This window comes from Hyperolius riggenbachi, chromosome 7, assembly GCF_040937935.1.
Source record: "Hyperolius riggenbachi isolate aHypRig1 chromosome 7, aHypRig1.pri, whole genome shotgun sequence".
NCBI lineage: Eukaryota > Metazoa > Chordata > Amphibia > Anura > Hyperoliidae > Hyperolius > Hyperolius riggenbachi.
In genome coordinates, this window is record NC_090652.1 from 175,153,178 (window position 1) to 175,168,194 (window position 15,017).

Here is a 15,017-nt window from a genome sequence, read left to right on the forward strand (position 1 = left end):
AGCAGGAGGAGGATGGTGCATCAAATTTCCATGTGGAAGCTGTAAAAGATGGGGTGTTCTGTGTAAGCCAGTCAACTAATTCATCTGCATTCTGAGTGTTGATAGTAACGTGCCCTCTGAACACTGGGCATTCTTCCAGGGCCGCAGGAAATCACAGCAGCACGACCTCTAGGAGACTTGCGGGGCTTGCCTCTACCTGTAATTTTTTCTATTTGGGGTACATTGCCTGCAATAAGTGAAAATTAATGCACTGGAGGTGCTATTTTGCCTGCAACTGAACAATAGGTGTAGTGGGCACAGCTCTGGGTGTCAGTGGGCTGTGTAGTGTCACACAGAGATATGCAATAGTTCAAACACAATACAGTGATAACAGAGGCACCGGAGTAGTACTCTGGTTGTGTCTAATGTGGCGCACAATTATAGCAATGGGCACAGCTGTGAGTGGGTGCCAGTGGGCTCTGTGTAGTATCAGACACAAAGATATGCAATAGTTCGAGCACAATACAATGATAACAGAGGCACTGGAGTAACGCTCGGGTTGTGTCTAATGAGGCACACAATTATAGAAGAGGGCACAGCTCTGGGTGTCAGTGGGCTGTGTAGTATCAGACACAGAGTTATGCAATCGTTTAATCTCAATACAGTGATAATAGAGGCACTGGAGTACTACTACTCTGTGTCTAATGTGACACACATGCATAGTAGTAGACACTGGGCACAGCTCTGGGTGGGTGTCTGTGGGCTGTGGAGTGTCACACACACACACACACTAGAAGTATGTAGTAGCCCTCAGAAGGGCTGTTTGGGGTGCTTTAACAGCAAGTCAGTCAGTGAGGAACAAAAGGAACAAAATAAACAGGCATAGCTAACGCTTTCCCTATCTCAGCAATGTGTCTCTCCCTTCCTCTCACTATTCCAGCTGAAGATAGACTGAAACATGGCCTCCACAAGTGCGTTTTTATAAGGGGCGTGGGGAGGCCCGTAAGGGAGTGCAGGCTGATTGGCTGCCATGTGCCTGCTGACTGTGATGTAAGGGGTCAAAGTGTAGCCCAATCATGATGTATAGGTGGGAGGGGGGGGGGGGTCAAACACACCATGTGCTCGCAGCAAGTACAAATAGCTGGTATTTGCCCAAAAGCGTTCACCGGCAAAGCGTTTGGGCCATCAATGAACACACTACGCTTTTCTTTATCCTTATGATAAGGCATGCTCAATATTGAACTTTCCCGGTCTACAAGTCCATTTTGGATAAACTTTGGGGAAATCCCTCCAGGTGCCCCTTTTCACTCGAAGATATTTTCCTGCAGCTACATTTGTTATTAGAGTATTTTTGGGTTTCTGTACTATTTCCACTGTCTAACTTCCTTTTTCCACAGTGCTCCTTTCCTAGCTGGACGGAGCTACTGGCTGATGTCCTACCACGCCCCCCCCCCCCCCCCACACACAAAACATATAAGCAGTTATATATCTATATCGTATCACAGATTCAGCAGCTGTCTATGTGTGTCTTGGTCTTACACAAAGTGACAGAAGCCTATGGTGCCAAATTATGTTTTGGGTTCAAGATCCCGCTTTGATTTTACAGTGGGATAGGGTGGGTTTTGGGTTGTTACCGGGGTGTTTTTCTGTTGTTAATCACTGTTCTCATTGACTAAAGATCATTTATAAATGTGTCCCAATTGTGCTTCAATCTGTGGCAATCTGACAGAGGTGTAATTACTTTTCCACAGGTTGCTTTCTTGCCTTTATGATGGCACAACACTCTTCTAAATCTTTAAACTTTAACTGCTGGAATGTCCATGGTCTTAACATTCATCTTAAAGGGGCCCATACACTGGTTGATTTCAGCCATCAAACGATCGATTCTATAGAATTGATCAAAAATCGATTCTTTCAATTTAGCAAATCAATCGATTTGCAGCCGATTACGATCGATTTGATCTATTTGACAGAATGTAAAATCTAGGATAGAGTTGCATTGGATCTAATGGTGCAATAATGCATTTAGATCGATTATCAATAGATTTCATTCTGAAATCTATTGGAAATCTGTTCCTAGTGTGTGGCACACGTCAGATTCCTGTCAGGTTCGACTTGACAGGCATCTGACAGAAATTTTTCTGATGGCCGAATCTGCTGCAAATCTATAAGTGTATGGCAACCTTAAAGAGACTCCGTAACAAAAATTGCATCCTGTTTTTTATCATCCTACAAGTTCCAAAAGCTATTCTAATGTGCTCTGGCTTACTGCAACACTTTCTGCTATCACAGTCTCTGTAATAAATCAATGTATCTTTCCCCTGTCAGACTTGTCGGCCTGTGTCTGGAAGGCTGCCAAGTTCTTCAGTGTTGTGGTTCTGCTATGAACTCCCCCTTCCAGGCCCCTCTATGCACACTGCCTGTGTATTATTTAGATTAGGGCAGCTTCTCTCTTCTCTCTTATCTTTTACAAGTTGGATATATCGTCCTCTGAGCTGGCTGGGCTTTCACATACTGAGGAATTACAGACAAAGGCAAAGCTGTTTGCAGGAAGAAAAGAGCAGCCTGAAACTTCAGTGCATGAGAGATGCAGGGGGAAAGAAACACACAAATGATCTCTTGAGATTCAAAAGGAAGGGTGTATACAGCCTGCTTGTGTATGGATGTATTTTCTATGTGTGGACATACTGTACATCAACCTACTTCCTGTTTTGGTGGCCATTTTGTTTGTTTATAGACAAACATTTTAAAACTGTTTTTAACCACTTTTAATGCGGCGGGGAAGCGGCGAAATTGTGACAGAGGGTAATAGGAGATGTCCCCTAATGCACTGGTATGTTTACTTTTGTGCGATTTTAACAATACAGATTCTCTTTAAGAGATCTATTATCTTTAACTTTATAAATAGGTACAAACCTGATATTTTGATATTACTGGAGACTCATGTTACAGGTAACAAGGTGAAGTCTTTAGAGCGCAACTGGGTTGGTAGTGTATTTCACTCTACCTTTTCCAAACATGCACGTGGAGTATCCATATGGTTGCTTTGTCTTTTTATATGGCACATTGGAAAGCAAAACTCTGACATTGTCCTATTACATTCCTCCTCCTTACTTCTCTGTGCCATTGAGAGATGGAATTACTTTCATATTTAAAATCCCTTCCTGCCCTTCTATATAGGCTGTGACTTCCACGCAGTGTGTAGACCCGCTATTGACTGCTTCTCAGCTGCTGCCTCAAATACCACTCCTTTTGCAGCCCTTGTGAAGAGTTATTTATTTATTGTATTTATAAAGCGCCAACATATTACGCAGCGCTGAGTTATTGCTCTACGATGCTTGGAGATATTGTCATCACTCTTCCATTCAATTTACATGCTTTTTCAGCCACACAACACCCTCTCTAGGTTGGACCACTTCTTTATTACTCACACCTTGTTGCCTCTGAGTCTGTCCAACACCTTCCTAGAGTTACCTCATACTATGCTATGGACAATTGAATTGGAGAGTAGTCAGACTCCCCTACGACCTTTATATGGAAATTTAATCCCTTTTGGCTGACTTTTTTTTTTTTTTTTTTTGAGTCTGAGGATCTTTGGTTTGGGATAGTTTTAAGTCCTACTTCCAGGACATATTAATCAGTGCTGTATCTCATTTAAAACGACAGCATAACGCCCAAATACATAGTCTACTTACTCAAATCCCACTATTAGAAGAAACGTACACTAAACATCCCTCTGCTCAGAAAATGACTGCCTGGAGGAGAACTGCACGATCCCAGCTCAAATGTTTGATACAGGAAAAAGTTTGCTCTAGGAAGTTCTTTTTCAAACAATCATTCTATAAAAAGAGTGAGAAGACTGGCACCATTTTGGCCAGGATGGCTAAGGATAGGGTGTCCTCCAGTGTTATTACCAATATCAGAGATGTCCACTCTAATTTAATATCCAGGTATTGTAATTTTAATGATAAATTTGCTGATTACTTTCAAGATCGTTACACCTCCAGATCTATATTTTCACAATCTGAAGCAGAAATTTACTTATCTGAAATAGATCTGCCCAAATTAACTCCTGAACAACGTGAATTTCTTGATTGCCCCATTACTCTGGAAGTTTTAGAACTGGCCATCCACTCCATCCCGAACAAAAAAGCTCCCTGTGTTGACTGCCTTCCTATTGAATTATTTAAAAGATTTACTGAAGTTATTTTCCCTGAGCTTCTTCTGAATTTTGAGGAAGCTTTCCAGATGGGCATACTTCCCATTTCCATGCATACTGCCTTAATCGTGTTGATTCCGAAACTTGGAAAGGACCACCCCTTCTGTGATATCACTTCTCCCCATGGACATCAAAAGATTAGCTAAGGTACTGGCCACTAGATTAAATCAAGGCATTCTCTCCCTGATCCACCCTCACCAAACTGGTTTCATGCTTGGAAAAAAAAACGGCCATGAATATTAGAAGACTTTATGCAAACATAGAAGCTCAGCACTAATATTGGTCAGAGGTCCATTGTTACACTTAATGCAGCTAAGCAGTTTGAGGGCTGGAACCCTCTAAAGCGATTTTATTAGCGTTTAGGGAGCAATTCAAACCACTAGCGATTTCCCTAAACGCTCAGCTAATGTTAATGGATGGGCCAAATTCCACTGGAGCGATTGCGATTCCCAAATGGCAAAACTCAGGACATAATTTTTTTTTGCGTTTAGCGTTCGCGATTAGCGTTACTGCAATGTAAAGTATATAAACGCTGGCTTAATCGCTCATCAAAACCTTCACAGAGCGTTTTTGCTAGTGTTTTGGAATGACTGCACACTGTAACAAAATTACAATTAATTGAAAGGACCAATCAGAATTAAAAACGCTAATCGCTACATAACCGCTGGCAAATTGATTACACTTTTTAAAAACGCTACCGAAAACGCTTATGAAATCGCTTACAAACCGCTAGCTTGTGATTAGCGATAGCGTTTTGTAGTGGGTTCCAGGCCTGATGCAGTGGAGTGGCCCTTTCTAGTGGCCACTTTGGCAATATTTGATTTTGGAAATAGCCAAGCCCAATTGGGTCTGTACTACGTGCTACTACAATCCAGTATTTTAAAAAGCCGAGCAGGTCTGTGGTACTGCGCCTGCGTGAACTGTCAACAAGCTCTTTTTATGGGGTCCCAGTGCTGAAACATGCCTGTGGAGACTGATGAGGGAAGCCCCTTTAGGATTGCAAGGCATCCCCTCTCCCGAGGTTAGTACCCCCTAGGGGGGTTCCACAAGTTTCCTTGAAATAAGCAATAGTGGTCCTTTAATATGAGAATAACCAGAACAATTGTTATGTGATTTACAAATGTATAAAGAAAAAAAAAAAGTGCATTATAGAAACCTTCTTTTCTTTTAAATAATATCCAATGGCGAAATTCCGGTCTCCACTTTCTCTTTCAGACTGGAACCTATAATTTAAAGAAGAAGAATGTCAGAAATTATATACAACTAAATATATTAGAAGTAATGCTTTTAAACAGTTTTAAGTAAAACTGAAACAGCTTTGGGTGATAACAGACTGCAGCTATACACCCCCCACTTCCTTCGCATCCAAGTTGAGAGGAGAGAGATTTTTCTAATTAGGGCTGGTTCATACGGACGATTTTGCGGCATTAAACGAGGCGTGTCGGATGTGACGTTTTTTGGGATCTACCGCTGTCCCAGTCAAGTGAATGGGAGCGTTTAGGACTGGCTTTTGCAGGCTTTCATGAAAGCCTGGCGGTTGATCCCGGTGTCGCATCTAGTCTCGAAAGCAACATGTTGCTTTCAGAGGCGGTAAATGCCAGGAAACAATAGCAGAGACCAGAATTGCTAGCCTTGAACGCTTCCTAAAAGCCTTGAAAAGCTAGAGTCTAAACGCTGGCATTTAAACGCAGTGTGTTTGAACGTGGCGCCGAGCGAAAGCTCGGCAGAAGCCCGTGTGAACCAGCCCTTATGGTTGCGAAATGTACTTCACAACTACCTGCACGCTTTATTGCTGAGCAAATAGAAAGCTAGGTGCCATGGCTGGTCATCATATAAACATGCCTGAAATTTTACATAAACTTTCTTCTGCACTACCGACCTTATCCACAGAAGCAGTAATTCAACATGCTAGAGAAAGAACAGGAAGTATCTTCCCATTCCTTTCATATATGATAAGGTGGGTGGGGGTGGGGGGGCGTTGAGCTGTCACCCTAAACGAAAAAAGGCGCTCTATTTCTGGCTCTGAACATAGTGTGGCACTTTGGCTTGAGGAAGTGGTCTGAGACCCACGAAATGCATTGCTAGTGCTATTAACCCCCCTGGCGGGATGATTATTTCCGGATTTTAGGGTCTTTTAAAAACGTTTCAGACCCTAAAATCATGCTGTCAGAATGCCTGTAGCATCCCCTGCTCTCACTCACCTCCCTGGGCTCCAGCGCTGCAATTTTACATCCGTTCTCCGGGTGGCGCTGTAACTCTGTGGTGAGATTGATGACGGCAATCTCACCAGAGTGATTCAGAGCCTCTGAGGACAGGAAGGAGATCGGCTACTTATGTCTAGATCCCCTTCTTAATTCATTGTATTATCCTTTGGGCGTCTTTACATCCTGTTTGTGCTTTCATATATGAATATGGGCAGCACAGTGGCATGGTGGTAAGCCCACTGGCCTTGCAGCACTAAGTGTCCGGTTCGAATCCCGGCCAGGGAACTATCTGCACAAAGTTTGTATGTTCGCCCCGTCTCTGTGTGGGTTTCCTCTCGCCACTCTCTTGAGGAAAGGGTTCTTTACAGTAAGAGTGGTTAAGATGTGGAATGCATTGCCACAGGAAGTAGTTATGGCAAACTCTATACCTGCATTTAAAGGGGGCTTAGATGCTTTCCTTGCGTTGAAAGACATCCATGGCTACAATTACTAGGTAATGCCTAATGATGTTGATCCAGGGATTTTATCTGATTGCTATCTGGAGTCGGGAAGGTATTTTTTTTCCCTTTTGGGGCTAATTGGACCATGCCTTGTAAGGGTTTTTCGCCTTCCTCTGGATCAACAGGGATATGTGAGGGAGCAGGCTGGTGTTGTACTTTGTTCTCTGGTTGAACTTGATGGACGTATGTCTTTTTTCAACCCAAATAACTATGTAACTCTGGTTTCCTCAACATCCCAAAAACATACTGATACGTTAACTGGTAGGACGATACATACACTACACGATATAGACATATGACTATGTCAGGGATTAGGTTGTGAGCCCCTCTTAGGGACAGATGAATGACACGACTATATATACTCTGTACAGTGCTGCGGAATATATTGGCGCTATAGCAATACTAAATAATAAGAATATATGAACTTTGTATGCTACGTGCTGTATTCCTGCAGCCCCCCACAAACAAGGTCAAACTTTATTGATATAAAGAGTATATTGCTAAATAACCTCAACCACGTTAAAGCAGGAGGATTAGCCATACTATGCCAGGGAAAAAAAACACATATATAAGTAGATAAATACTTGATCTACTTACATAACATGTATTGTACTGTCCACATTTTGATTTCAGTGAATTTTATATAGTAAATGAAGAGAATTCTGTTCCTGGTGGGAACAATGTCTTTTGTCTACAGTCTGAGGCTAAATACTGATGTCATTTCTTCCCTTAACTTTTTTTTCTTTTCTCCTCCAATCGCTGAGTCACCTGAGCCTTGCTTGTAAACACAAGTGAGCGGAGGATCATGTGTCAGCTAGGCAGGGAAATAAGGGGAAGAGGAGGAATATATTATAGATAAATAGAACCCCCAGCATGTAACTGAATGGCAATGGCTATTACAAGGCCAGTGCTCCTAAGGTATGTGATAACTCCAAACCATAACAGCAGAAAAAGTTTTGAAAGTTTTTGGATCCTTATCACTTAATACACTCAGGCCAGTTGCTGTTGTAATTTGCTTTGAGATGAATATCTGAGTTCATCTCAATGCATTTATTGTGGAATGCTGGTGATTGTGTTCATGCTGAGGTCGCACGAGTTTTCTGACACACTACATGTAGCTTCTAGCAGTATTTGCGGTCGTATGTACCGCTAGGGGCTCAAAAATTAAACGCAATCATGAAACACTGGGAAGTGTTGACAAATGCTTTTCTGCTCAGTAGAAGAAAAGCATTTAGCATCAACTAAATGAGCCGCTGGTAGCCAGCCATGTGAATCAGCCCTTAAAGCGGGATTGTCACCATAAAAAAAAAACAGCAATTGGTCTGAGTGTATTAAGTGATAAAGATGCTAATCCTGCATTCAAAACTTTTTCTGTTATGGTTTGGAGTTATCACATACCTAAGGAGCACTGGCCCTTTAACCTCCCTGGCATTCAACTGTTGCGGACTTTGCCCCAAAACAGAGCAACAGATATGTTCCTGGGCCTAGTGTGAACCTGCCCTAATTCATAGTTTTAAAATAAAATGCGTTATTGCTGATAAAAAAAAAACACATATTACATATTTATCCAATTTATGAGAAAAAAATTTAAAGTGGACCTGAACTCTTGCACAGGACAGAAGGAAAACATTCACCCTGTATGTATTTAGAGAATTTAGCCTGTCTAATTCCCCCTCATCTGTGACTAAGCACGAGTTGAAATTTGATCCCTTAGCTGTGTCAACTGCCACAGCACAGAGGTAATTGGTAAACACACACTGTTAAAATATGTCTGCTTCCATGAAAGCAGAAAGTAGACCAACTGCAGATTTATTGCAGGATTTGTATCCTCTGTAACAAAAATATGTCTTTCTTTAAAGGTTATTATGATGTTGCTTATCTTTTAGAGCAGAGATGTTACCTGAGTACAGGTCCGTGTTAAAGGACAACTGACCTAAACGGGATATGGAGGCTGCCATATTTGTTTCCTTTTAAACAATGCACATTACCAGGTTGTCCTGCTAATCCTCTGGCCTTAATACTTTCAGTCATAGGCCCTGAACAAACATGCAGATCAGATGTTTGACTTAACCCCTTCTCGACCACCTAACGCAGATAAGCGTCGGAAATGTGGTTCCCCAAGGACCGCCTAACACCGATCGGCGCCAAGAGTGGTGGGCGGAGATTAGCGGGGATAGCACACGCGGATGCACATCCCTGCTGAATGACTGAGCTGAGCTCCAACATCAACCTTCTAGGCCGCGATCGCAGCTAGCAGGCTGTTAGAAATAAAAAAAAAGTTTCTAAAGGTTGTACAGCGTTGCGATCTGTATGGGGAACAGCTTAGTCACTAAGCTGTCCCCAGGAGAGGCTCACAAACTACTGTCTCTCATATACTGATGCCTATGAAAGACGATCATGCTGATTGGATCATACAGCCGTAGCAGTGATCAGAGCCCACCAACAGAAATCTCTGTTGGTGGGCAGAAAAGGGGGGGGGATTCATTTAGCTGCTAAGTTGTTTGGCCGTGCATCGCACTGTTTAAGCTGCAGTATGCTGAATTGTAAAAAAAATAGCCTGGTCATTAGGGGGGTGTGAGTCTGTGGTCCTGAACTGGTTAAAGCCATTGAGAATTGTAAAAAAAAAAAAAAAAAAAAAAAAGATACTTACCTAAGGAGAGGGAAGGCTCTAGGTCCTTTAGAGCCTTCCCTCTCCTCTAGATTATTTTTTAAATTCCCACTAGCTTTAAGTTTGACTGCATTCATAATTCAGGTGTGTGATTCAGACACTACTGATGCATGAAAGACCAGCAGGATTCCAGGGAACTGGCATTGGTTAAAAGGAAATAAACATGGCAACGGTGGCATAGTGGTTAGCGCTCTCGCCTTGCATCCCTGGGTCCGAATCCCAGCCAGGTCAACATCTACAAGGAGTTTGTATGTTCTCCCCGTGTCTGAGTGGGTTTCCTCTGGGCACTCCGGTTTCCTCCCACATTCCAAAAACATACATATAAGTTAATTGGCTTCCCTCTAAATTGGCCCTAGACTAAAATATACATGCACTACACAATACATACATAGACATATGACTATTGTAGGGACTAGATTGTGAGCTCCTTTGAGGGACAGTTAGTGACAAGACTATATCTATATATCTATATATCTTTTCAGCAGTACATACTTTTTGTCCTAGTTCTGCAATACATTTCTAACAGTCAAATTGGGGGAATAAAAGGTTTCTAGAAAGCGTCATTAGTAGCTTTATTATGCAAAGGGTGTGGTTTCAAATGTGAGTGGGGTTATAGTAGGTGATCAAGTAGTATTTTAATTGTAATAACTCCATTTTCATTCCTATTGCATCCCATGTTATGCAGGTATTATGTTTCCATTTCAGGATTGTCTTTTTAGTGTACCCATTAAAGTGTACTTCCCCTACAATGTCTCCATGATGTGTTGCCTTACAGTGATAGAGAAAACTTGTTTCAAGATACAAACTACAGGTAGGTGGTGCTTAAAAGGGATTTGAAAAGAAATATTAGCCCTTTAAAGAGAACCCGAGGCGGGGTTCTAGGAATGAAACCCCCATACAGAGGCTGGGTCTGCCTAAAAAGCCCAGCCTCTGTTGCTATTTAGATTCCCCCTAAGCCCCCCCCCTCCCTGCGCTTAGCGAGACCCCATAATTCACAGCCGCGCTGCCGGGTCAGCAGCGGCTGAGTTTACCTTTGTAACGCCAGTCTCCGCTCTCCCCCGCCTCCTGCTTTGCTCCGGTCCCCGCCCACGTCTCTTCCCTCCACGCTGATTGGAGGGACGGGACGTGGGCGGGGACCGGAGCTCTGCATAAGGACGGGGAGAGCGGAGACTGACGTTACAAAGGTTGTGAATTATGGGGTCTCGCTGAGCGCAGGGGGAGCTTAGAGGGAATCTAAATAGCAACAGAGGCTGGGCTCTTTAGGCAGACCCAGCCTCTGTATTGGGATTTCATTCCTAGAACCCCGCCTCGGGTTCTCTTTAAGGGATGATCTAGACCTATAATTATTAATTCAAGGTACATATACTGTTAAAATACCCAAATGTTGTCCAATTCATTAACACTATAAAGAACATGATTGTAGTTGTGTTGTGTGCACTTTTAGCACCATTAAGGTTGATATTTCTTTCAGTTACACTAACATATTTAAAAAATTGTTAGTGCAAATAAAGAGCATCAAACCTAGCACTCAAACATTTCAAAATCTGGGAAATATTGGCCTTATAACTGTAAACAAACCAATATCTGAGAAATATTTATATTATAATTGTAAACAGATCAAAACCTGAGAAAGATTGGTATTATAATGATATTTTAACAGAGCTGTTGCTAAAGGCTGGTTTATTTTCTACAGTGTTCTCCAGAAGAAGCTGTTCAGGGCCATCTCTGATAAACACTTGACATGTATAAAGCCATCCTGTTGCGACGCCAAAAGATCTGGCGTGTCAGATCATATTGGTCCTGTGCATTGATCTCCTGCTTACCCCACTTCAACAGAAACATCTAATGTGCTGTGCTGATATCCCTCCGATTGAGTCATGATCTCTGCGGGCGACAATTACTCTGCATGTGTACACAGCATAAAGCGGTCAATGTATGGGTAAAAAAAAGGTTAAAGGAAACGGGACAACAGAGGAGAGGGCAGAGCAAACAGCAGGAAAGACCGGGAAAAGGCCATTAGAGGGTGTATGCACACAGAAGGGTTGGAGTGGCTTAAACACTAGCATTAACTTGCTCTTATAGGGATCTAAACAGCTCCTGCTTTCAAAAGATGAAAGGGCTGCCATATTTGAGAAGCTAACTCCTTCTGCTCCCTTTTCACTGGAGTTATCCACCCTTGGTGTGAAGTTCAACAAGTCATTTATCTTATCTATTTGAAGTACAGTCTTCCTCCTCCACCCCCCTCCCTAATGCTTAATGGGTTTGTTTGAATTTTAGCTTGTGATCAATTAAGTCAATTAGAGTCCTTACCAGCCTTCTATTTTCTGTTGCTTGTGACAGACTGCTCAGTTGGAGAAAGAGAAATACTGCCTGTAATTTAACCCTTAAATGTAAAAAGATGAGGTAAAATTGAAGTTTTTTTTTAAAAAATGAACCATATTTTTAGCATCCATTTTTAATTTTCCATCAAGCTGACCTGGGAGTTAAAGATGATGCTTGGTTCCCTTTAACGGACCAACAGACGTTTTAAAACGTGCTCGTGCCCGCATCACGTACCTGTTGAAACTCGGAGAGCCACAATTAGTGAAAGGGAACAAGTATTCCCTGAACCAATCAAAGTGCCTGTAAGGGAAAGATCCTGGCTTCAACTAGAAACCAATTATCTTATCTTATCTACCCTCCATAGTTAACAAAATAAAACACTTGTGGGGAAAAAAAAAAAAAAAAAAGATTCTAGCATTTAAAAAAATAATACATTGTTGCGTTAAGGTGGCCATACACTGGTCGATTTGCCATCAGATCGACCAACAGATAGATCCCTCTCTGATCGAATCTGATCAGAAAGGGATCATATGGCTGCCTTTACTGCAAACAGATTGTGAATCGATTTCAGCATGAAGCTGTGAAGCTGCCGCCACCCCCACCAGCTATACATTACCTGATCCAGCCGGAGCAAGTCCCCGGTCTTCTTTTCCGCTCTGGGCTCCAGCTTCACTGAACTTCCTGTCCGGGGAAGTTTAAACAGTAGAAGGCGCTCTACTGTTTAAACTTCCTGTCCGGACAGGAAGCAGTGAAGCCTGCCGGAGCCCAGTGGACGAGGAGCAGCGGTGACAGCGGAGATACGCGCCGGCCGGATCAGGTAATGTATTGCCGCTAGCGTCGGCCGTCGGACATTCGAACACCGCTATCGACGCACTCCCGACCCGTCGGCGATCGAGCGAAATGTTCCGCACGGACAGATCGACGGGAATGGACGATTTCGGACGAAAAACTATTGTTCGGTCAGCGTTTGCGCAAATATTTCACAGCAGATTCGATCACAGTGATTGAATCTGCTATATATGGGCGGGAAAATCGTTAAGTGTATGGGCACCTTTAGGGACTCAGCTTTCTTACTATGTTAGGGCATGACGGTATATAACTATTACTTTTTGCATAAAGGCTTGCAATGATTTATTCTGTGCAAAAAAAAAAAAAAAAAGACTCAAAACAGAACAAATACACCTTTATTTCAAAATAATATATTGTTACCATACATTGTACTAGGGACATAAACGTCGTAATAACTGGGACAAATGGGAAAATAAAATGTGTGGGTTTTATTTACAGTAGCATTATTTTAAAATTATAGGGAATGGAATTGGAGAAAGTGTATTTTTTCATTTTTCCCCAAGTATTCCCTTTAAGTTAAATAGAAAAAGTAATGACTGAAAACAAAAAAACCCTAATTTGTGGTGAAAAAAACAAGGTATAGATCATTTTGGTGTGATAAGTAATGATAAAGTTATTGGCTAATGAAAGGGAGGAGCGCTGACAGGTAAAAATTGCTCTGGTCCATTAGAGTACATTAGAGACATAGATGATTATAAACAAGGAAATCTATTCAGCTGGAGTTCAAGTAAACCAAAGTATGGTAAACCAAAAGGAGGACAACATAAAAAGCCTGTACAAAAGAAAGGGTACTGCACGACGGATATTGAGTCCAGCGGAGAAGAAACAGGGCTGGAAGTAGTAAAAAGCTGCAACCACAGCAAGACACAGTCAAAAAACGACTGCTTCGAAAAAAGATCTGCGGAGGGCGGGGCAAGACCAAAAGAAAGGAGGGACAAACAAGTCAGTTGAAGAGAGGATTGAGAGTAAAGGGATTGGAGAGAACAGAAGCCCAAGAAAATAAAGTTTTACAAAAGGAACAACAAATAGAAGTAATAAATATTAGTGATCAGCCTCTACCACCTAATTGCTACAATCTATTGAAAAAAAGGACTGAGCTTCTCGTGCTCCCAAAAATTTGATTTTGGTGATTTTAAAGAGGAACTGTAAGCATCCTCTCAGCGATGTCCAGTAAAAATGCCTGGGACGAACCATTTTTACTCCTGGCAGAGTAACAGTTTTTTTTTCCTTTATTCCAGCAGTTGTAACTGTTATACAGTGAAGGCTGTAACCACCTTTTTTTTAACTGACTGATGTCATCTGAAGGTGCCCAATGCATGTGTGGAGAGAAGTGCAGTTAGAGAGCTAGCTGAAAGAGAAGAGCATTTTGTCTGTATATACAAACAAAATTGAATGGTTGTTGTAAAGCAGTTTTATGCTAGGTACACACCATACAATTTTCTGGCAGATGTACCTGCCAGATCGATTTTTTTTTTCAAACATGTCCAATCTGAATTTTGATTTATTTTCAGATCGATTTCCATAGAAGTGAACGAAAATCGATCGACATTCAGATCGGACATGTTGGAAATAATTCATCTGACAGTAGATCTGTCAGAAAATTGCATTGTGTGTACCTAGCATAATGCCTGGTACACATGATGCAATTTCCCATCCTATTGATACTAAAATCGATTATTTCTAACCGGTACAATCTGATTTGCAATCATTTTCTGATCATTTTTGTGTAGAAGTCATGGCAAAAAAAAATTAGAAAAACAATCGGCAATCTGATCGGACCTGTCGGAAATAATTGTTTCAACACGTCTACTGTACTTAATGGAAAATTGCAACGTGTGTACTAGGCTTAAAGTCAAAAAGGAAATTGTGCATGTCATTATTGGGGCAATAGATTCCCAGTTTATTTGCTCAAAGTGATCGAGCTGCCAGGAAAAATTGATATGTGGATGACCAGTGTGTAAAGGCTTTTATGCCTGGAATACACGGCTCAATTCTGGCGCTCGATTCTGCGCCCGATCGTTTTTGCCGCTCGATTCCGCTGGCTATTCTTTTATCTTCCACTCATTTTTCTTATCTTTTTCCATTGTCTTCCATGTGGAATCGAGCGCAGAAACGATCGGGCAGGAGGACGGACGTGTAGGAAATTATCTATAGAGCCATGTAAATGGCTCAGAATTGAGCCGTATATTCCCAGCATTATACACACCATGCAATTTTTCCATCAGATTGACTGATCAATTTCCAACATGTCCAATCTGCTTTCTGACCAAGAAAGG

General features: G+C 41.9%; 1 protein-coding gene across 2 annotated transcripts in view; it reads right to left on the bottom strand.

Annotated features, from left to right (window-relative positions):
- Window positions 1-15,017, bottom strand: part of GLS (glutaminase) — a 752,941-nt gene that overhangs the window by 440,777 nt on the left and 297,147 nt on the right. For both annotated transcript variants that reach the window (XM_068244915.1, XM_068244916.1), the window contains exon 10: window positions 5,355-5,421. In XM_068244915.1, coding sequence (XP_068101016.1) covers window positions 5,355-5,421 — 67 coding nt within the window. The remainder of the gene's footprint in view (window positions 1-5,354; window positions 5,422-15,017) is intronic.